General features: G+C 53.8%; 1 protein-coding gene across 4 annotated transcripts; it reads left to right on the top strand.

Moving 5' to 3' along the window:
* The first annotated feature begins 8,374 nt into the window (after positions 1-8,374).
* RAB17 (RAB17, member RAS oncogene family) lies at positions 8,375-20,366 on the top strand. 4 transcript variants are annotated; one of them, XM_059703655.1, is made up of 7 exons: positions 8,375-8,979; positions 13,107-13,167; positions 14,521-14,674; positions 17,636-17,787; positions 18,651-18,776; positions 19,461-19,554; positions 19,803-20,366. In XM_059703655.1, the coding sequence occupies exons 3-7, from the start codon at positions 14,524-14,526 to the stop codon at positions 19,913-19,915; spliced, it is 636 nt and encodes a 211-aa protein (XP_059559638.1). In that variant the 5' UTR covers positions 8,375-8,979; positions 13,107-13,167; positions 14,521-14,523; the 3' UTR covers positions 19,916-20,366. The 4 variants fall into 4 exon arrangements, with proteins under 4 accessions (XP_059559638.1, XP_059559636.1, XP_059559637.1 ...); XM_059703653.1 differs by lacking the exon at positions 13,107-13,167 and having other exon boundaries at positions 8,379-8,979; XM_059703654.1 differs by lacking the exons at positions 8,375-8,979; positions 13,107-13,167 and adding an exon at positions 11,636-11,779.
* The last annotated feature ends 1,116 nt before the right edge of the window (positions 20,367-21,482 follow it).

Here is a 21,482-nt window from a genome sequence, read left to right as displayed (position 1 = left end):
GCACCTATGGGTGCTTAGAAAATGTATGTGGCCCTTTTGGAAGGTGCTATATGAATTAGGACGTGAAGTCCAATTCTCTTTTTACTTATGGAAGACAAATACTGCAAGGACTTATAGACTAACAATGGGATTGAGTTTTTCCTAGCGTGGGTATTATTAACTATTAATTAAATTGTTTTTAAAGACAGGTGACAGAGGACTTTAGATTCTAGCAATGGAGATGCCACTTATATCGTAGTAACCTTCCTGCCAATAACAATCGTAAACCTCAAACAATGAGAAGAAGTAACTATTTGCAGGCACCGGAGAGTAACCAAAAGCAGATACGGACTGGAGTGGGTTCAACCTTTGAATTAAGACAGCTACTTCCCCAGAGGACGTTCTCATCTTCACGGAGCACTGGGATTAGAACTCAAGACGTACTGGCCTGAGGGGTTAGATGTTAGGGTCTGGGGCTGTGAGTGCAGCTGGAAATTTAGTGAGGAAATCCCAGAAAACTGGGGTACCTAGCAGGTTGAGCCTCTGCATACTACCTTGTGCAGAACCCATGGCTGAATCCTGAACTGTGCATATGTGGGGTGAGACCCCAAGACACTCAGAAGAAAGCAACTGGAAGCCCGGGAGTGTTGGGGAGCGATTTCAGCAGCTGCCCGGTGTGGGGAGACAAAATTAGAAATTCGATTCCTACCCAGGGCTCGGTGAGCACCTTGAGTCTTTTATTGAAACCCCAGAAAGAATACACCTTAGAGCAGCGATTTTCAACCATTTTCATCTCATGGCACACATCAGCTAATTACTAAAATTATGTGGCACACCAAAATATTTTTTTGTTGATCTGACAAAAATATAGGTAGAATTTTGATTCATTCACACCAGACAGCTATTGTTGTGTTGGCTGTTGTCATTTATTTATTTGACAACCTAAGGGAATAGAGGTCAATACCCCTGACCAGTTGAAAATCACTGCCTTAGAGTAAGACAACATTTGAGGACAAAGGGCTAGGAAAGAAAAATCAAAACACACTCATTGTAACAAAGCCTAGAACCAGTCTCAACAAGATGAAGGTGATATGCAGGATCAAGGTAACTTAATTCCCTGCTAGAACCAAATTCAAAAGTCTTCAAAAGCAGATAATAAAATCCACAATCTCTGAAATATATTGCCCACCATGACCAGTATACAATGAAGAATTACTATACATAAAGAGAATCAGGAAAATGAGACTCGTAGTCAAGAGGGAAAATAATCGGAAAAGACTCACAGATAACTCAGATATTGAAATTGGCAGAGAGGTTGTATGAGATAACTTTTGGAAAATGGAGATAATGGATAAAGATAATTTTAGAGTCCTGGCTGGGTAGCTCAGTTGGTTAGAATGTTGTCCCGTACACCAAAAGGTTGGGGTTTCAATTCCTGGTCAGGGCACATGCCTAGGTTTCAGATTTCAGGTTCTATTCCTGATTGGGGCGCATACAGGAGGCAACCAATCTATGTGTCTCTCTCCGATGTTTCTCTCTCTCTTTTTCTCTCTCAAATCAACAGGCATATCTTCTGGTGAAGATAAAAAACCCCCATAGAATATTGGTGTGCATGTCTACATGCATGTACAAGTCCATGCACACTTAACATTTGTGCATCTGATTATGTGTAGATTTTACTTCGATAAAAAAGAGGGGTTTTTTTTGTTTTGTTTTGTTTTTTGTTTCTTTGTTTTGTTAATCTTCACCCAAGGATATCTTTCCATTGGTTTTTAGAGAGAAGGGATGGGGAGAGACAGAGAAAGAGAAACATCGCCCCAACCAGGGATAGAGCCTGCAACGGAGGTACATGCCCTAGACTGGAATCAGACCCACAACTTTTCAGTCTACAGACTGATGCTCTATCCACTGAACCACACTGGCTAGGGCTAAAAAAAAAAAAAAGAGTATTTTTGATAACAATGATGGAAAAACAACCAAACCAACGAAAACACAAGTAGGCAACAGAAGAGCATTTACCCCTCAGGCATCACATTAAACTCATAGTTTTAATGTAATGACTTCTGGAAGGGACCACCACTTAAGGGGCCGCCTCACACATCGCTCTATCACTTCCTCTAGGAAGTGGAGGCCAGGAAGGGATGCTGGTGGCCAGCGTATCTGGCACCTGTCTGCTGGGAGAGTTAGGAGGCTGGAGGAGTTGCATCAGTGCCCCTGGCACTTGCTGTGGGACCCAGATACCTGTGGCATGCTGCTTTCCTGCAGAACGACCACAGGGAACAGGAGGACCTGCAGATAAGGAGGTGATGGGCCACAGTCTGGGTCGGCTCACTGTGCCAGCTGTGAGGGGAGTCACGAAGCTCACGTCTTGTTTACCCCTCTGTCAGTGAATCCCATTTCCCGTGGTCCCTTCTTCCTGTCAGCGTTGCTATGCTCGTGGTCGTTGGGTGCCTATAGCCCGGAGCCTGAGAATTCTGGGCCGTGTTTATTTGTCTGTTTCCATTCGGTACCACACAGGTGATCTTGGTCTCGGGCAGGTTCCCATGCAGCCAGGCAGTTTGCAAACATTGTGCATCTGGTGAGATGTGGGAGCAGAAACTCCCAGTGCTGCTCTACCTACAGGTACCAGTGAGCTCCCTCGGCTCCTCCCCCCGGAGGAGTCACTGGACTGATGAGCCAAACACCACCCTCATCAGTTACTCCGCCCAGCCTGCAAAGCGGAAATTGGCACAGACGGTGCAGATCTTTTTCCTTCTTTGACAGTGGTTTTTAAGAGCATTCTGTGTCCTTGGTTTGGCAATGTTTAAGCAGAGGAAACATTTCACCAAGTTTTTGTTATGCCGAGTACTGCTCTGAAGACGTTCTCGTGAGAAAAATCTGGAAATTCTTTCTCTACATTAAGATAGAACCAAACAATGGAGAGCATCCCGGAGGGTCCTCCGCGTTGCCTGGCTTTGCTCAGGGTCTGGGCCAAGATGCCGCGCTCTGTGCCAGCCTCTGATCTATTTTAGGAACATAATAGAAAAATAGTTTGCTACTTACTGGTTTGCTTCCTGTACTCCACACCCCCACACAGAGAACAGTTTATAAAAATTTGCTACAAGCAGTTTAGAAAACTCAGCTTTGTCTCAAGCAGAACAAAGATTACATGGTTTTCTCCCCACGAAACATTTTTCTTACAGTAAAATGTAGTCACAATACAAACAGGAGCGTTGAAACGACCACATGAAACCGCAGCCCCTGGCAGCGCCTGGCAGCGTGCGGGGGGGGGGGGGGGGGGGAGCCCCCGCTGGGGAAGCACAACCTGCTGCCTGCAGCGCGGCCAGGAGAACAGGACGAGCAAGACGCGCTCCTACCTCCAGTGGGTCTCCGGGCGGCAAGCGGAGCAGAGTCAGGTACATGAACACCGGGGATCTCCGGGACAATCAGGAAGGCACGCTTGGCTGATGGATAGACAGGATTTATTCCCTGGGGAAGAAGCAGTAGCAGAGGAAGCCGGGCAGTCAGCCTTGCGTCACCTGGCCTCAGGGGCCAGGATTTTCCTGCCTTCAGGGTGAAGGTATTAAACGACGAAGCCAACATCTGCCTCTTTGGCGTGAGGACCAGTCTGAGCTGATTATTGTGTGAAACAGCAAACAGAGACGCTCAGGAAACAGTGGAAGTTGCCCTTTTGTAGAGCACTGTGCATGAATGAGGGAGATCGTCGAGTGTAAAGGTGTCTGCCTCCCGGAATCAGGGAGAGGAGACGGCTCGACACCAGCAGGGACTCTTATCCATGGAGAAGGCGCGCACAAGCTGCAAACAGCCTTGCCCGGCTGCCGTGCCTTTCCTGCGGCCTCCCCATACCTGAGCTCTTTCTGTCTTTTGTCTTTAGCCGAAGATGGAATTTAAGCGTGTGGCTTAGGCCACCCGCAGAATTAACTGATGTCCCCTCGGCGTCTCCCATGAGGTATACATATGAATAAACTTCGGTTTGTTTTCTCTTATTACTCTGCCTTTTATCACAGGGCCCTCAGCCCAGAACTCAGAAAGGCAGGGGGAAAATTATATTTTCTCCCTTAAGCCCTCTCTGTGTCCTCTCCAAGGACTCCAGTCCTGTCACGCTGAGAGGGGGCTCTGGATCCTTGCTCAGCACCTTAGCTGTTGACCAAAGCCTCCGGCTGCCTCTCGGGGACAGACGGGAGATACACCTCCAAAGAAGGAGGAGGGCCTCTGGCCTTGGGGAGGAGAGTGGGCGTGGGACGGAAGGGACAGGGCTGAGGGACGGGCCAGGGCTGATCCCAGAAGGAGGGACGGCTATGCGGAGCAAGCCCAGATAAGGGGACAAAGACGTGCTGGTGCCCGACGGAGAGGAGAACAAAGAAGAGACGAGACCCGGCTGCACATCCCAGGGTATGATTGTTGTGTTTGTGTTTGTGTGTGCTGTGTGGGCACACATGTATAGGGATCATCATTAACTTTCTGCTTCCCAGCCTTGGGCAAGAACTTGCTTTTTCTTTCCTGGGTGGTCGATGAGTGGGGGCAACCATCAAAATGCAGTCTACTCAAATTATGTCAGTCCCTAGAGGAAGTGTGTCCATCCATTCCCTCATTCACCGGCAGCTGGGAGAGGCCGGACAGATTCTCCCTCAGGGCCTCACAAAGAGCCAACCCTGCCCACACCTGGATCTCGAGCTGTGAGATAGTCTCCCACTGAGAGCCCAGATTGTGGTCCTTGGTAACAGCGGCCCCAGCACCTTGATATGCATAGTGTTTCCACTTCTCATAGGACGGGGCTTTCCCTCTGTCTGCATCATTCTTTAGTCCCGGCTGGCTCCCTCTGAATGTGGCTGTGAGCATCTCGGTCCCCCTCTCATTCTCCGCACACTCGCCCTCGGTGAGAACATGGGCCCAGCGGCCTGTGGCCTCTGCTGCTGGTCACGCTACCCAAGGCTGCCCAGGAATAGAAGGTGGGCCTTCTGGGTGGGTGCTGGGTGGGTCTGTTCCAGAGTCTCTTTCCTGGGGAGGACAGTCAGGAAACCCAGTGAAAATTGAGGAACCACGTAAAAAGGAAAAGAAAAGGGAATCCGATAGCCTGGAGCCCAGGTGATCTTAGATACAATGAAGTCAGGCCTCAGATGTTGATCGAGACGGAGCTCAATCTCACCCCCCACTCTCAGCTCCAATTTCTCACAAGGGTTTCTGCGTGCCGGCCTGCTGGGCATGTGGGTAATTTTATTGTCAGCATTGAATGCAGCTAAAAGCTTCGATAAACTAAAGAACCGAGCCATTCTCTCCGGGTTCCAGCTGCTGCTGAGTGTGGGACCACAGCTGGGTTGAGGCCGCACTGTCCTTGGGCCCATGGACACGCATTCCCGTGTGTCTCCAGAAACGGTGCTGCCCACACGCCCAGCAGGGGTCTCTGCAGGATGTCCATGCTCGCCAAAGGGAGGGTATCTCCAGCCTTTGCCAAAACACCATTCACAACGTTCAGCACACAGTGACAGTCCCCAGATAGATGAAGAAACAGGAAAACATGACCCGTGGTCAACAAACAAACAACAAAACAAACCATCTATGGAATCTGACCCACACACTAACCAGCTGTTAGAATTAGCAGATGAGGAGTGTGAAATACGATGACAGAAATGGTGACGCTTCTATTGGGAAAGGTGCATACACAACAGGCAAAGAAAATGGTGAATTTCAGGAGAGATTTAGAAATTCTAAAAAAGAATCAAATAAAAAGATATGCTATAATAGACTTAAGAAACCAGGAAAGGAGATAGAATGAAATACTAAAAATACTCCAATAGATCAAAAGAAGGAAAGGGGGAAGGAAGGAATGAAGACAGTGGGAACAGATAGAACGTGCACAGAAGATGGTAGACTCGAGCAGAACCATACCAGTGACCACATTAAAGGCACATGGGCCAGGCACCCTGACCAGAAGTCAGGACGGGAGAGCTGGTACTCAGCTCTGTGGGCTGTTCACCAGGGATGTGCATTAAGCAGGGATGCACATATTACCCCACCGAGACAAGAAATGAGGCATAGCCGGGCTGCCACAGCCTGTGGTGCAGGTGTTTCATCAAGCATGCTAATGAGATGCTAACACGCTGCATTAAATGGAGTCAGCGGAAGTGTCAGCATCAGGGTGTTCAGTCTCTGGTCTGGGAACAGGTGAAGTGTCTTCATTTATCAAGTCTTCCTGTATCTCTGCACATGCTGCCCACTGTTGGCTGCCTCTTGGTCCCTGGGCCCTGGGCACACATGCTGGTGGCCTGGTTGGGAGGGTACACCTAGGGCAGAGGCGTGCAGGCCCTGGAAGTGGAATTTGGCTCCTTGGGCAGGGAATTCTACTGTCTCAGGATAGAAACACCTCACCCACAAGGAGGGGCAGGGCTGGGAGAGGCCAGCAGAGGGCCCTCAGGCGTGGCCCGCAGGGTGGCGTGGCTGTGAGAAGGATGCTCTAAGGCAAGGACTTACACCGTGCCTGGCACAGACTAGGCACTCAATGAAAGGTAGGTACTCTGTCTTCGTTGATTCTAGTGTTCGTGGAATTGGACCAGGCCTCTCCATCCTCATCCCTCTGGCCACCCACCCCTGACTCCGCGCTCGGGGACAGCGTCCCCTGCGTCCCACAATGCTGCGCGCCAGGCCTCACACCACTCACACTGCTTCTGGGGCTCAGAAAGCCTTCCCTCCTCTTGGCCTCTGAGCAAGTTTCTCCTCCATCCATTCGTCTGTTCATCCGGGGAGGAGTAACCCTTGACCCTTCTTCCCCTTCCACTGGGCAGGTGAGCGGGTCTCTCCTGCCTGCGCCCTCTGCTTGTTTGGGGCCGTGTGTGACCCGGGGTGGCCTCTGTGTGGGCACCTGTCCTGTCACCGCTGGCCGTGGACTTCGCTCTGCCCTGCTCTGCCCAGCCTGGCCAGCAGCCAAGCACCACACCCACTGTTGAGCGGAGGAATTTCACTTGGAGTTCAGAAATCCCTGCTGGAATTTTCCATTGAGATAAGCGAGGATGAAGGTTTGGGGCAAGGCAGGCCACCATTCCTGCTTATCTGCAAGGTCTCAGCAGATAAGAGCATTCTGGAAGATCTGCACCTCCGATAGCAGTCACACTACGAGTTCCACCCTTAACCAGAGCTCTGCGTGGAAGCCCCAAGGAGGAAGGGAGCCTCTCTTCCCACATATCCAAGGAGCGGGGCCACCAGGCAGGCCCGCTGGAGAGGAGATGCGTTAGTTAACAATCTGAGCCACTCGGGGTCTCTTCACAGGAGCAAGGGAGCCATGGGTCTGAGCGCAGCGGGGGCCACAGCCCTGAGAGCTGCTCTGAGAGGCTCAGAAATGTTTATGCAACAGTGGAGCAGGCTCTGGCTGAGTGGCCCGGGCGGGAGCTGGGTGGAAAGTTATACAAGACTCGTGTGGGATGGCTGGAAAGGAGCCAGGTGCATGGCTGCTTCGGGGCAGGCAATCCCGTCGCTGTCACCTTTGGGCAGAGACTGAAGAGTCCGTGGGTGGGGTGTTGCCAAGATTCTTTAGACACCGGGAGGGTGCTCAGACCAGACAATCCCCAGGGGCCCTCCTGGCTCCAAAATTCCGTAATTTTGCACTTCTTTCTAAAGGAGAGCACGCTGCCGGTACAGCAGCCTGGTTAGGTGGTGCAGTGGGAACTCCCCCTGTTCATGCGGAGGCAGGAAAGCTGATAAAGTGCCAGAGAGAAAGTCTAAGGTCCGTACAGCCAAGTACCAAGAGCTAACTGTGCCATGCGAGTACATCGCTTACGCGTCATTTTTGCTTAATTCCCACGACAAGCTCTGGTGTGCACAGTGCCGTGTCCGGGTGTGGTGATGGTCAGGACGCCTGTGTTCTGTACACCCCCCCCCCCCCGCCCTGCCGTTGGCATGTCTGCAAGGGAAGGGTCTTCTGACTGAAAGGTGAGGTCTCAGATTCTCTCTCCTGGTGGCTCTGGTGCTAAGGTCCGATCACGGTGGCCACAGGGTGCCTCTGGCCCAGCGCCCTCGCCTGGGAGGTGAAGGAACAGAGGGGCAGGGTCGTGCTGAGTGCCTGTGGGAGGGCCCTGCAGGTTTCAGGGAACGGCTGCCCAGACTGCAGGTTGGGCACCCCTGAGACCACAGCAGCGAGGAGCCCAGCCTCCTGGGTATCTGAGCTCAGTGTCCGTGGTGCCCCTGGGCCTCTCGAGGAGGGGAGGGGCCAGTAGGTTGTTTGGGTTCAGCCTGAGCCTGAGCCCGAGGCCCCAGGTGTTGGTTCCCTGTGTGTCACCTGGGCGTGGCACGCCTTCCCTGGGCGCTTTGGCTCGGGCACTGGGGTAGACGGGCTTTTGCAATGGCTCCCAAGATCCTGGTTCCACAGAGGAACACAGTCAGGTTAGAGGGTGACAAAGCTGGCAGATGGCATTAGAGACACACAGCACCCTGTCCCCAGGTGGCACCCGGCCAGGAGCTGTCACCTGACACGGCCCAGCCCGCCTGGCTGGCGTCTGATTCCAGGTGCAGGTCCCCAGGAGCTGGCTCCTGCTGTCCGTGGAAGGACCGAGTTCACTGCTTTCTCTCCTTTGCCAAGTGGGCAAAGCTGCCAGCAGCCCGAGGAAGGAGCTGAAATGAGGCCCCCAGGAGGCTCAGGGACTGGGGGCATTGGGTGACACAAACCCCTGACAGGAGGCTCACTTCCGGCTTGGCGCCCAGGTGCTGCTGCTGGGCCCGCTCTCAGGTCCAGCCTCCGCCTAGGTGGCCACGTGACCAGAGAACCTTGCCCTGGGAGCCTGGCAGAAGGAAGTGGCCTGTCTTAGGAGCCGGGGGGCGGGGGCTGGGCTGCTTCTCCCCCATCTCTGCTGGAGCCCAGCCTCCACCCACCCAGCTGCCCTGGCCACCGCTCAGCCGGCTACCTGGTGAGGGAAGCCGACCTTTCCCCAGGGCAGAGGGAGGCAGGTAGGGGCCCCGCAGGCCCGGTGATGATGGCCTGTCAGGCTCCCGGGAAGTGACCAGGCCTGGGAACACGTGAGTCATTGTTTAAACTTCTATATACTTGGCAGTGTCTGCGTGTGTGTGTATGTGTGTTTGTGTCTGTCTCTATGTGGATAATTGTGTGTGTGTGTCTTTGTCTGTGTGTGTGTCTGTGTGTGTCTGCCTGTGTACCCACACATGGATGATCACAAGGGCACAGTGAGGGGAAGGAGTCTGTGGGACTGAGGGCCACGGTGCCGTGTAGGACCTGGGTCAGGGAGGTCGGGGTCCTGGCAGGAGATTCCTGCTTAAATTGCAGTGACAGGCCTTGCAGGTAAAGTGCTCGCAGCAAGGAGGATCCAGGTGCGCAGTCAGTACGGGAACCTCACAGTAATCTCAGTTCTTTCCGTGCTGGGAGGGTCACTCGAGGGACGCCTGACGGGAGACTCAGCGAGCCAGCCCCGCCCTGGAATGTCCTCCCCGACTAGGCAGGCTTGCAGCCCTTCCTGTTGCTGTGGTGGACAGGAGGGGGGCTTGTAAGGAACGAAAGGCCCCAAACGGAGATGCTAGAGAGGGTGTCTATCAGCCCTGCTCCCCAGTCTGCATTCCTGGAGCTTCTCCCTTACAGAGACTTCAAAGACCCGCCTTGATTAAGATCTGGAGGTGGGGTCAGGCCTGGAGTTTTCAATTTTTGCTCTGAACAGAGGGCTTCAACCTCTGATTAGCGAAAGCTTACAACTGTAATCACACAAAAATTATACATGAAAATGCTCACTGAGGCTGATTCATTACAGAAAAGAATTAAAACCTAGTGATGATCCAGTGGTAGGAAAATGGCTCATTAAATTAGAATAGTTGTAGGAATGTTACATGGTCATTGAACATACATAACATGTAGCAATGTGCAAAGCTGCCTTTGATAGATGTTGTCATTGTTTGAAAGGTAGGATACAAAAGTATATGTTAAAACTATGGGTTTTGGTTTATTTGTTTTTATGATTCATTAAACAAACTAGAAGAAAGTAAGCAAAATGCTATTTCTGGTTGTATTAAGGGCATGGGATTTATGAGTAATTTAATTTTTTCATATTGAGCATGATGTATTTATCCTGATAGTAAAATAATATTTTTCAACAAAGATGTACCATTGCCAAAGGAACCTGGAATTTCAGAAATGGTCTAGGCATTCATAGTCCACCTACTTTGGTTAATTAAAACATGTTTTGGGCTAAAGATTTTCTTGACTCAAGAAGAATGTTACTAACTGGTACACAAAGATAGCAAGGAGAACTTGAGGGCTATCGGTGCGTGAGAACGCATCGCTGCAGGTGTGTCAGGACTGTCTGTAAAATTACAGCACCAGTCAATGGACCATCTGCTCCTAAGCAGGTGCCTTAAGTACTTCCAGCCAGAAACAATGTGCGAGCCCAGGAGGCACAGAAAGCTCGAGGATCCCCCCTTCTCGGCTCTATCCAGTGTAACTGATGTATGAGCCAGCGTAAGCTAAGATGTGTAACATGTTGCATTCATCTATTGCAACACGATGACCACCGTCGCGTCAGGTAACACCTCCAGCCTGTCACTGAAGTACTGTTCTTTTGTGGTGAGAACTGAAGATCTAGTCTCTCAGCAACTTTGAGGCGTAAAATATAGTATTGTTAGCTGTAAACTCCATGCTGTGCATTAGACCCCCAGAATTTACTCATCTTATAACCGGATGTTTGTACTGTCTGACCACTAGCTGCTTCTCTGAGTTCAGGGGAAGAGCAGTTTGTAAGTTAGGACTTGCTACTGAGGTGCCGGTCTTTGGCCGATGAGCCCAGGCCAGCAGGCGGTTCCCGGCAGGAGGATTGCACCGCTGACTGGATGCAGGAGTGAGCCCTGCACTTTCCTGACTCGCTGAAGTCACGCCAGGGCCCGGTGCATCTCGTGTGGGTGTGAAGGCCGCCGTTGGGCTCCTAATTCTGCCTGTTTGTCTTCGAGGAGCTGCTGGCTCCCAGTAAGGCGGGGTAACGCAGGGGCCCCCAGAGTCCTCCTGCTCAGCTCCCAGAGGAGGCTCAGGGCAGCCCGGCTCAATAAGCTCCGCTCCTCACCCTCGCACCCTCACGGGGTGGCCTTCGAGTGAGTCACTTGCTGCTTTTCTTGGCCACTGGGAGCTGAGCGGCTGGAGGCCCTTCTGCTCCCGGGTTTGCCTGTACCAGTTCACCACGTGCCGGGCTGCCTGGTGTGACTGGCTGTGCAAACCATGCTCCGGAAACAGCACGTCTGTCCAATGAGGGCTTCTTGCTAAGTGAGTCCGTGTGGGTTTCTGAGATATTTATGGAACACCTACTGTGTGCCCCAGGAATACAGTCCGTGCACTCTTGAGTGGCTGCAGCCCAGTGGGAGGGAGCAGATATTAACAAAATAATTATATAAATTAAATCTCATTAGAGGTTACAGCCCAGCAAGAGCAATAAGTCATTAAAAAATTAGTTCTACGAATTAAGGTAGAGTTGAAACTGAGATAGTTTCACTGGAGAAGAGGAGCAGGACCTGGGCCCCATGAAGTCTGTTTTATTAAATGCTATTTATGGGGACTGGACACATGATCGGGGCCAGGCCGGCAGCTGCAGGACCAGAGAGGAGGCCGCCAGCCGAGGGAGATTTATATCACCTCCAACAGAGAGAAGCGAACAGATCAACAGCCCTTCCCCGGAGGCCGTCCCGGTGTATTTGACGGAGAGTAGTTGGAAACTCTCTGGTGATGTTGAACTCTGACCTCTTGTTATCTCTCTCCGGGCTTGGGGGAGTCTGGACTTGCTGAATCCCCAGGGCTGTAAATTTCATTCCCGGAAGCCAGCTGGCTTTTCAGGTGCTTTCCCACTTTGAGGCTGTGTACGTTGCCTTTGGGTTTCATTTTCTACCTACCAGGGTTCAGAATCTGTGAATGAATTGCTTGGAGTTCTGCACGGGTGGGTGGGCTCTCCGAGAGCAGAATGCTCCTCCAGCACCTTCACCGCGTGCCGGTGGGCCTGTGGGATTCAGGAGTCCTGGGCGCCCAGCGCCCCGACACCCCAACAGGACCAGGCAGACCCGGGCAGGTCTAGACCAGATTGCTCCTAAAGCTTGCCTCCTGCTAATTCTCAGCGGAGACCCTGCTCCCTCCCAAGTCACTCCTCTTCTGCCTCAGGCTCCAAGAAATTTCTCAGTTCAGGCAAATGTTTCAAAACATTGGTGTTTTGATGGGTTATTTGCCTTTTCCTGTTTTCTATAGTACCCTGAGTTTTCTTCCCTCCCTCCCTTTCTTCCTCGCTCCCCTCCCTCTGTTATTTATTTATAAAATATATTTTTATTGATTTCAGAGAGGAAGGGAGAGGGAGAGAGAGATAGGAACATCAATGATGAGAAGGAATCATTGATCGGCTTCCTCCTGCATGCCCGCCACTGGGGATTGAGCCCCAGCCCAGGCATGGGAATCGAACCGTGACCTCCTGGTTCATAGGTTGACGCTCAACCACTGAGCCATGCTGGCCGGGTTCCCTCCATTAGTTATTGGAGGCACTGTTACTTCTGTGAAGAAAATGGACGAAATCATAGCCGTGTCCTCAGCCTCATCAGTGAAGGGAAGCAGAGTTTTGCCATCTTGAAGCTACCTTTTGGGATATGGATTTCAAGCTGTTTATTAAGAAAGAAAAGAATCAGAAAGAACTTTTGACCCTGAAGAGGTTTAGACAAACCTGCTTCAGGAAGGGAGGCTTGGCTTCACGACCTTAAGAACCTTTGCCCTCACTCTTCTCGTCTGTCCTGGCGGGCGACCAGGGCAGCCTGTGGCCGTGGCTGCTTGTTGGGACCATCGGGGAGCTTGGTCCTCTTCTCACTGCTCCCCCCACCCCCCTTCCCGCCCACCTCTGCTTTCCTCTCCAAACTCCCTCCCCTTCCTTCTTCCCACCCCACCCTGGGGGGCCTCCCTCTTTTCCACCCAGGTGACTGCCTATGGAGGGTTTGGATACGTTTTAGGGAAGTTCTTTCTGGAAGCAATCCATGTAATAAACAAAGACAAATGGTGTTAAAATGCCACTATTGCCCTGGCCGGGTGGCTCAGTTGGTTGAGCATTGACCCGTACACCAAAGAGGTTGCGGGTTCGATCCCTGCTTGGAATGAGTACAGGAGACAACTGATGGACGCTTCTCTCTTGCAGCAATGTTTCTCTCTTTGGCTCCCTTCCTCTCTCCCTACAATCAATAAAAACACAGCCTCAGGTGAGGATTAAAAATTTTTAAAAATGCCATCGTTTTGCAGCCCCCTAACAATAGGCTCTGATAATGCTTGTCAGTGGTCACAGCATCACAAGGAGACTCCCGCGCTCTATTTGCCTCCTGGGAAATGCCCACCACACTCACGGAGCTTTCTCGCCAAAAAATAGCCTGTTATCTGACCAGGTTTCTGTTTTGAGCCACCACACTATGGAAAAGACAGGGCTCGAAGGAACACAGTCAATGGCGACCTAGGGATACAATCAGCAAGTCAGGCTAGGAAGCCACGGGATGCTCTGCCTTCTCCACAGACACACTGTAAAGGAAATAAGGGTGCGTGCATATAGACTGAGAGCTGCAGATGGAATAATAGCATGTCGGGGACTTGCTTCAGACTAATCTCTGTGGTGGGCGATCTGGGACGTGGGTGAGATGCGCTCGGCTGGCCGTGGTGGATGGGGGTGACCCTGCATGAGGTCTATAGAATGGTATCCTTTCCCTCTATGTGCTCTGTGTCTGGAAGTTTCCACAGTGAACACATATGCATGTTTGCCCAAACTTATTTTGACCGCAGAGCTGTTTTCCTGCAGGGCACCTCAGGGTGGGTTCGGGGTCTCCTGAACCACAGGAAGGTAATGTGTTTTGAGATCCTTGAAACACCAACCCTTTTAGGTAGTTTTTAAAAAAAATCCTCACCCGAGTATATATTTCCATTGATTGTTTTAAAAAGACAGTGGAATGATAGATGGGGGTGGGAGTGGGGGTAGGGAGAGAGAGAGAGAGAGAGAGAGAGAGAGAGAGAGAGAGAGAGAGAGAGAGAGAGAGAGATTGCCTCCTGCATACTCCCTGATCGGAGCTGGATCGAATCCGCAGCTCTTTGGTGAGCTGGTCAACGCTCTAATCACCGAACAAGCCAGCAAGGGCTAGATTTTTTTTTTTAAATCCGTTCACCCTGAACAGAGAGAGTACTTTACCTCCCAGATGTTTCAGACACTTTTTGGAAAAAGTAGTAGATTTTTTAAAAGGGAGGATTAGTGGAATGAGGACAGTTGGCCCATATGATAACTGGCCCAGGGCCTGCAGCCCTTTATTGTACAATGGTCCCTGCTGGGCACCGCCGATGCGCTTCCCACATGCAGCTGCTCACATTCCTCACAGCTGGCCAATGCTCTAACCACTGAGCTCGGTCCCCCACTTTCCAGATGAGGAGTTGGGGTGCAGAGCGGAGCAGTGACCTGGAGCTCCATCCGTTCCTCCATCTGTCCATCCATCCCAGACTGTCTGCCCTCCGCTGGGAGGCAGTGCTGCGGGGTGAAGGTGCTGAGGTTATTTGGTGGCAGACGTTGTGTGTCTCCACAGGACATGGCGCAGGCAGACGGGCGCCCCCAGCCCGGGGCGGGGCAGCCCTACGTGTTCAAGCTGGTCCTCCTGGGAAGCGGCTCTGTGGGCAAGTCCAGCCTGGCTCTCCGATACGTGAAGAACGACTTCAAGAGCATCCTGCCAACCGTGGGGTGTAAGTGACGGACCGACACCCTTTCTTAGTCTCCAAGGGGAGAAGCCAGGGCGTGACCCAGGGAGAGGCTCACGGGGCAGATATTGTCTGGTGCCTCGGGCATCATGGGCCTGGGCAGGGAGGAGATGAGGTCCCGGTGGGGAGGGACAGCAGCCTCCAGAGCTCATCCGAGTCTGCCGAGTCTGCCGGGGTGGAGCTTTAAGGTCAGGGCCTCTGGCCCCAGGGGTTGGATGTGGGGATTGTGTCCGAGTGGGGGTTGGGAGGAGCCAGGGAGCAGCCCTCCAGGCTCTGCTGCTCAGCCACCCTGCCCAGTCTCCCTCTGCTAAGCACTGCCCTGGGCAGGTTACCTGTGAGCAGTCCCCTTTCTGCCTGGACTATTTACCAGCCGGGCCTGGATTCAGGGGGTGAGAGGGTGGGGGGCGGGGGCAGTAGGGCTGACCCTCTCATTGCTCTTCTGAAAGAGACTCTAGGCTAGGGCTCCCGGAGGTCAAGGTCTATGTGATCTGCTGGGCTGTTGGCCTCCTTCACATCCCACCTGCAGTGAAAACCCCGATCCCCACCCAAAATAAGGAAACCTAGCATGTTCTTTACGCCAGTCCTCCCGGGAGGCTGCGGGCGGGGTGGAAAGCCACCTCAGAATCAGAGCTTTGGTTTCAAATTTGGACTCTGCCATGGACAAGCCATCTGTTTCTCTGAGTTCACTCATTCACTCACTCACCCATCCATTCATTCGTTCACTAATATATCGGGTATCAGTGGGTTTCTGAAAATGAAGATAATGAACGAGGGCTCTTTTCCGAGTTGGAGACAAGGAGTCTACCGGGTAGGGGTTAAGGTCGCCTCAGCCCCGCCCAGGGCCCACGTGAGGGCCTGTGTTTCTCTCCAGGGAAGACAAGCTTCCTCCTTCTGTAACTACTCAGTCACTCCTGCCTCATCGCCACCTGCACTGGAAACCCCGAACCTCTTGAAAATTCGTCGGGACTTTCTATTGATGGAAGCAGAGCCGCTGTCATCATTTTCAGACGAAAAAGGGAAATGTTGGAAGCTTGGCTGTTGGATGGATGAGGTGCCCACGCGCAACCTGGCAGTGACGACTTCTAAGGTACAACCAACATCAGATTCAGAAATGGGGCTCGACGTGGTGGAAAACGAACGAAGGATGTGGATTAACGGCTGACATTCCTGACTCATTCGGGAGAGCAGAGGGCAGGCAGGGGGCTTCGTGTGGCAGCCGACAGCCACCTGGGCAGAGGGCGCCCTTGGCCCATGGTGAAGAGGGGGCCGAGCTTTAGAAGGTTGAAGTGAGGGGGCCAAGTTCGTGCAGCTGACAGAGCCCCTCCGAGGCCCGTTCGCGGCCTGCACCCTCAGGACATCAGTCCCACGGAGCACCTGCTGCGTTGTGTTGTGTCCATTTCCCTCCTGACCATGAGCCCACGTGAGCGGGGAGCCATCAGTCCCCACGTTGAGACAGAGACTGCGGCTTTGTTTGACCCAGTCAGTCTGCTCTGGCCGCCTGCAAGCACCGCCGTTTTGGGGCTGAAGTCGAGATCAAGGTGCCTGCAGGGTAGGTTTCTTCCTGAGGCCCTTCTGCTGGTGTGTAGGTGGCGGCCAGCTAACTGCACTCACCGTGGCCTCTTCTTTTTGTCTGCACGGGAGAGGGAGAGGGGAAAGAGGGGGCTCTCTGAGTCTCTCCCCATAAGGGCACTAATCCCATCACAGGGGCCCCACCCTCAGGACCTCATCTAACCCTAATCACCTCCCAAAGGCCCCACCTCTTCATACCCTCACACTGGGGATTAGGCTTCAGCCTGTGAATTTTGCGAGGACACAAACATTCGGTCCAGACACGTAGGGAGTTTATCTGATTCAAGTTCCTGGACAAGCAGGAAAATGTGGGACGTGCCGGCGAGGACCTGGTTGGCGGTCTCCCCCACGGGGGTCTCATGAGAGAGTCATGATGTGACCAGTCCTGTGCTGAAATCCTAACCCAGCCCGCCCTGCCTTCGGTCTGCAGTGGGCGGAATTGTGTTTCCCAAAAGCCAAGTCCAAATCTTAGCTTCCAGAGCCTGTGAGCGTGGCCTTATTTGGAAAAGGGTCTTTGCGATGTCATTGGTTAAGGGTATTGAGATGAGATCATGCTGGGTTGCAGGTGGACCCTGAGTCCACTGACTGGGACCTCATTGGAACTCAGAGATGCGGGGAGAAGGCCATGTGAACCCGGAGGAAGACACGGGGGTGATGTGTCTACAAGCACAGGAACGTGGACGGGGCCGGCAGCCACCAAAGCCAGGAGACGGCATGGAAAGGATTCTCAGAGCTTCGGGGGGAGCCTACCCCATGATGCCTTGATTTCTGACCTCTGGTCTCCAGAATGGAAGCAATATATTTCTGTTTTAAGCTGCCCAGTTTGTGGTAATTGGTTACAGCAGCCCTAGAAGCTAACTCTCTGCCTTGCAGTGAAAGTTTTAATTTCAAGAATCTCCCAACAGGCTTCAAACTCCACACAGGGTCTGGGTGGGCACAGGGCAGCAGCTTTGACTGGAGCCCCCATCCCCTTCTGCCGGCTCCTCCCCAGCCCCTCTCCTGCCCCCTCCCCACCCCTGTCTTGTTCTGTGTTTGACACACCCCACACACCCTGGTTGGTGCCACCAACAACTATGTGAAAGTCACGTCACCTTGGCAAGCAAAGCTCAGATTTGTGAGTTAGGGCCCTGGAGCCTATGTCCCCACCCAAAGCCTCCGCGCGTCTATGAAGTATCTGCAGCGGTTATTTTTGACACTTGGCTCTTGATGGGAACTGCCACCTTCCAGAAGAGGTGTTTGCTCAGCCTTCCCGGCTGTGGTGGCAGGAAGCCCGTGTCCCCGATGGTTCGCTGAGCCCAGGCCTCGCGCCGGCCGGGCCTGAACGGTGGGTGGAGGCCGGGTCCTCCAGATAAAGCTGCCCTGGGCCTCCGGTTCCAGGTGCGTTCTTCACGAAGGTGGTGGAGTTGGGTGACACGTCTCTGAAGTTTGAGATCTGGGACACGGCTGGCCAGGAAAAGTACCACAGCGTCTGCCACCTCTACTTCAGGGGCGCCAACGCAGCGCTGTTGGTGTACGACATCACCAGCAAGGTAAGGCTCACCTGCCCGGTGTGTCTCCACGCCCTTCGCAAGGCATCTGCCTGTGTTCGCCCTGCCCTGTGTCTGCAGTGGGCGGAGTTGTGTTTCCCAAAAGCTATGTCCAAATCTTAGCCTCCAGAGCCTGTGAGTGTGGCCTTATTTGGGAAAAGGGTCTTTGCGGATGTCATTGGTTAGAGGTGTTATGGGTTAGGAGGGCATGGCTGGTCCTCCCAGAACACCCTGCACCACTATTCAGGACTCCCATTGATGATGGGGGGGGGGGGGCGGGTGTTAAAGAAACAGGGAGGCACAGCCCTGGCTGCATATCCCATACATGGAATATCATCAGGGCAGATGCTAAATACCAGTGAGCAGACACCTAGAGCAGGAGACTGGAAGGGTGGGGCACGGGGGGAGTCATGGGGGCTTCCTGCAGGAAGGTTCTAGCAGAATGTGGAGGGAAGAGCAGGGATAGCCCTGCTGGGTGGGTGGGGGCAGGGAGGTGGCGGGGCAGGTGAGCAGGAAGGGAAGGGAAGGCAGTGCTGGGAAGCAGGTGGGCCTGGTCAGGGAGGGAAGGGGCTACGTGGGGCCCGGGGCAGGAGCCCCACTACCTGGTCCGCCGGGCACTGTCTAGCCTCCTGGGACTGCTGGTGGGGGAAGAGGTCCCTGTGGCACAGACCAAGCAGATATCCTCCTCATGGGACAGGCCGGGTGGGGTAGGGCTGGGTGCGGGGGTGGGGGGGGTATCTGTCATATGGCCCATAGGATCCTAGCATGCTTTATACAATGTGGCATGGACACCTGCTTTCCTTTCCCGGGACAGCTGATGAAGACTGCCCATAAGATTTGTCTGAGGTTCTTTTTTCCTTTTGGAGGATTCCTTCCGCAAGGCTCAGCAGTGGCTGAAGGACCTGGAGCGGGAGTTCCTCCCTGGAGAAGTCGTGGTGATGCTGGTCGGCAACAAGACAGACCTCAGCGAGGAGCGGGAGGTGACCTTCGAGGTAACACTGGGGACGGGTCATTATGTCACCAGGAGGAGAAAGGAGTGACCCTGAATCCACCCACCCCCAACACTCACATGCACAGCCACCCACACGTATGCACACACTTTCTCACATGTACATCCACAGGCACACACACGCACATTCACGCATACACGCGTGTTTGCCTGCACACACCCAAGCACCCACTCACATGCACACACACCCCCCACACCCACCCATGCTGAGAGGTGGGTTTTCTGCATTTTCCTGTGTCTAATACATTCGTGACGAAGGCTCAGATGAAGAAGCCAGTTTTCTTTGCTAGGAACTGAGCAAGGACAGAAAATTTAAACAGCTGTCATTCTTCCACAAGCACCCGCCGTGGAGGAGTAAGAGCTGTGGGAGATGTGGGCAGGGGCCTGTATGGGGAGCCCCCAGCCCTCGTGACCCGAGTCCTGGGCGGGCCCCGTCCAGGAGCACCCATGCACAGCACTGAGTCCGCTCCAGGGCTGCGCCTGCTGGTGGGGCTTGCTGCTCGGAGGCTCACTTAGGTCTCACACAAGATGGAGACAAAACCAAACCCAACCCCCCAAATGGCAATGGTGACCGAGCCACGTGTGGTGTTGAATAGGTGAGGAGAAAAGGTGTCGACTAAGCGTCTTAGGGACGCTTTGTGAGCGGGTTTGTGGCTGTTTTCCTCAGGAAGGCAAGGAGTTTGCAGAGAGCCAGAGCTTGCTGTTCATGGAGACCTCGGCCAGACTCAACCACCAGGTGACCGAGGCCTTCAGCGCCATTGGTGAGTGAGGGCCCCAGGGAGCCCGGGGTGGGGCCATCACGGGCTCTGCCTCATCGGGCCTCCTTTTCTGGCGTCCTGGACCCAACAGGATGTCGCTAGGGACTGGAAGGTGAGCGGGAGAGTCGGGGCTGAGCTTCATGGCTCCAGCTGAATGTCAGCGAGGGGTGGGGCCCCAGGACTGTGATGTGCAGGGCTGTGCAGAGCTGGGGGCTCCCTCACCCCACCACCCTCTCTGTCGGTGCTCACAGCTCGAGAGCTGCTGCAGAGGGCGGAGAGGAAGGAGGACCAGACACGGCGGGGAGGTGCCCGGCTGGCCCTAAACCAGGGGCCCACGGGGCCAGCCAAGTGCTGTGCCCGCTAGAGGCAGCCACAGCCACTCCAGGAGGGTCTCGGGGAGGAGCCCCCCAGCCTGACCCAAGCGCCACGTGGATGGTGGTACTTGACTCTGATTCTCCATTCGCACTGGCTAGTTCCTGGGGGTGCCCGGAAGCTGGCATCTCTCCGAAGAACCACTTCCCAAAGCTCGTGGGAGTCATTCAGGAGAGGACCGGTGTCCATGGCCTCGCCACCTGCACCCAGACACAGAGTCCCAGTGCCCAGGCCGGGTGCACCTGCCCAGCCCGGCTGCTCATCCACCCTGCTGCTCCCGCCTCCGAGGAATGAAACGGGTCAGAGGGAACAGGGACCTGGTGTTGGGCAAGGCCCACCTGCTTCTGGGAGTGGGGACAGGACGGAGCAGGCGCAGTGGGAGGTGGCAGTGCCAGGGGAAATGGAGTGGCGGTTTTCTAAAAAAATTAAACTGCTTTCTATAACCTTGTCTCTGGTGCATTTGCAGGGTGGGGGTTTTGCCGCACACATCCTAGGGGGCTTGTGGTGAGGGACTCAGGAGGCAGGTCAGGCAGCAGGCAGTGACAAAGGGGGCACAGGACATCTCTCCGATGGTGACACAGGTACACCAGCCTCGTCACTGCCTGTCCCCTTCACAGAGGCCTGAGGTTGCTGTGGGAGGTGAGCCCCAGTGGCAGGGGGAGTTGTCAGAGGGGCTGTTTTGGGGGGTTGATGTTGGTTTTCATCCTTGCCTCTGGGACTAGGATAAGCAGGGTTGGAATCTTAAACAGGATGTTGTTACCATCTGAAAAGGGTGACTTCGCTATACTGATGGTAAGAATGGACAGAGGGACACATGGAAAACTTCCGATCCCATTGGCTTTGAACTTCTTGGCATTTAAAGGGCACCAGCATTTCTAGGGGCCCCTCCTGTCTGCTCTCTGCTCTCATCCACCCTTTATGGGGACATCGGCCTGGCCCCTGGGCCTGGGTCGCACGTGGGGCTTGGCTGGTGATGGGCCCTGGCAGGGGGCTGATCATGCCATGAAGGCTGGCATTGTCTAGGGGTCTGATCATGCCATGGAGGCCTGGCATTGTCTAGGGGGCTGATCACGCCATGGAGGCCTGGCATTGTCTAGGGGGCTGATCACGCCGTGGAGGCCTGGCATTGTCTAGGAGGCTGATCACGCCACGGAGGCCTAGCATTGCCTAGGCTCCATCTCAGGGAGGTCACCACAGCATGGCTGTGTCCCTGCCAAAGGTCACAGCCTCCCTCCTAAGTTCTGGCTGCTGCTCCCTCGCTCACCCATCAGCCAGGTGCCTGAGTCTCTCTGCATCATCACACCTGGGCAGGCGTTATCCTAATGGCAGAGAGTGGGCTCCTGGCAGACCCAGCTTCTGTCCTGGGGAGATGGAAGCAGCCCAGGTGTCCCGCCATTCAGACTGCCCTGGTGCTTATTCTAACAGACATTCCATGGGGCCTTTCTAGACAAAACCAGAGCAGATGTCCCAAGGCGCTTTCTGGTCATGACCTTTGAGAAAAGCTAAGGGATAGAGAAAGAAAAGGGCCTGATACCTTGGTGGCTTGTTTTTCAATATGT

This window comes from Myotis daubentonii, chromosome 7 (genome assembly GCF_963259705.1).
Source record: "Myotis daubentonii chromosome 7, mMyoDau2.1, whole genome shotgun sequence".
NCBI lineage: Eukaryota > Metazoa > Chordata > Mammalia > Chiroptera > Vespertilionidae > Myotis > Myotis daubentonii.
The sequence above is the reverse complement of the archived record's forward strand: the minus strand, read 5'-3'. Positions and strand labels throughout refer to the sequence as shown.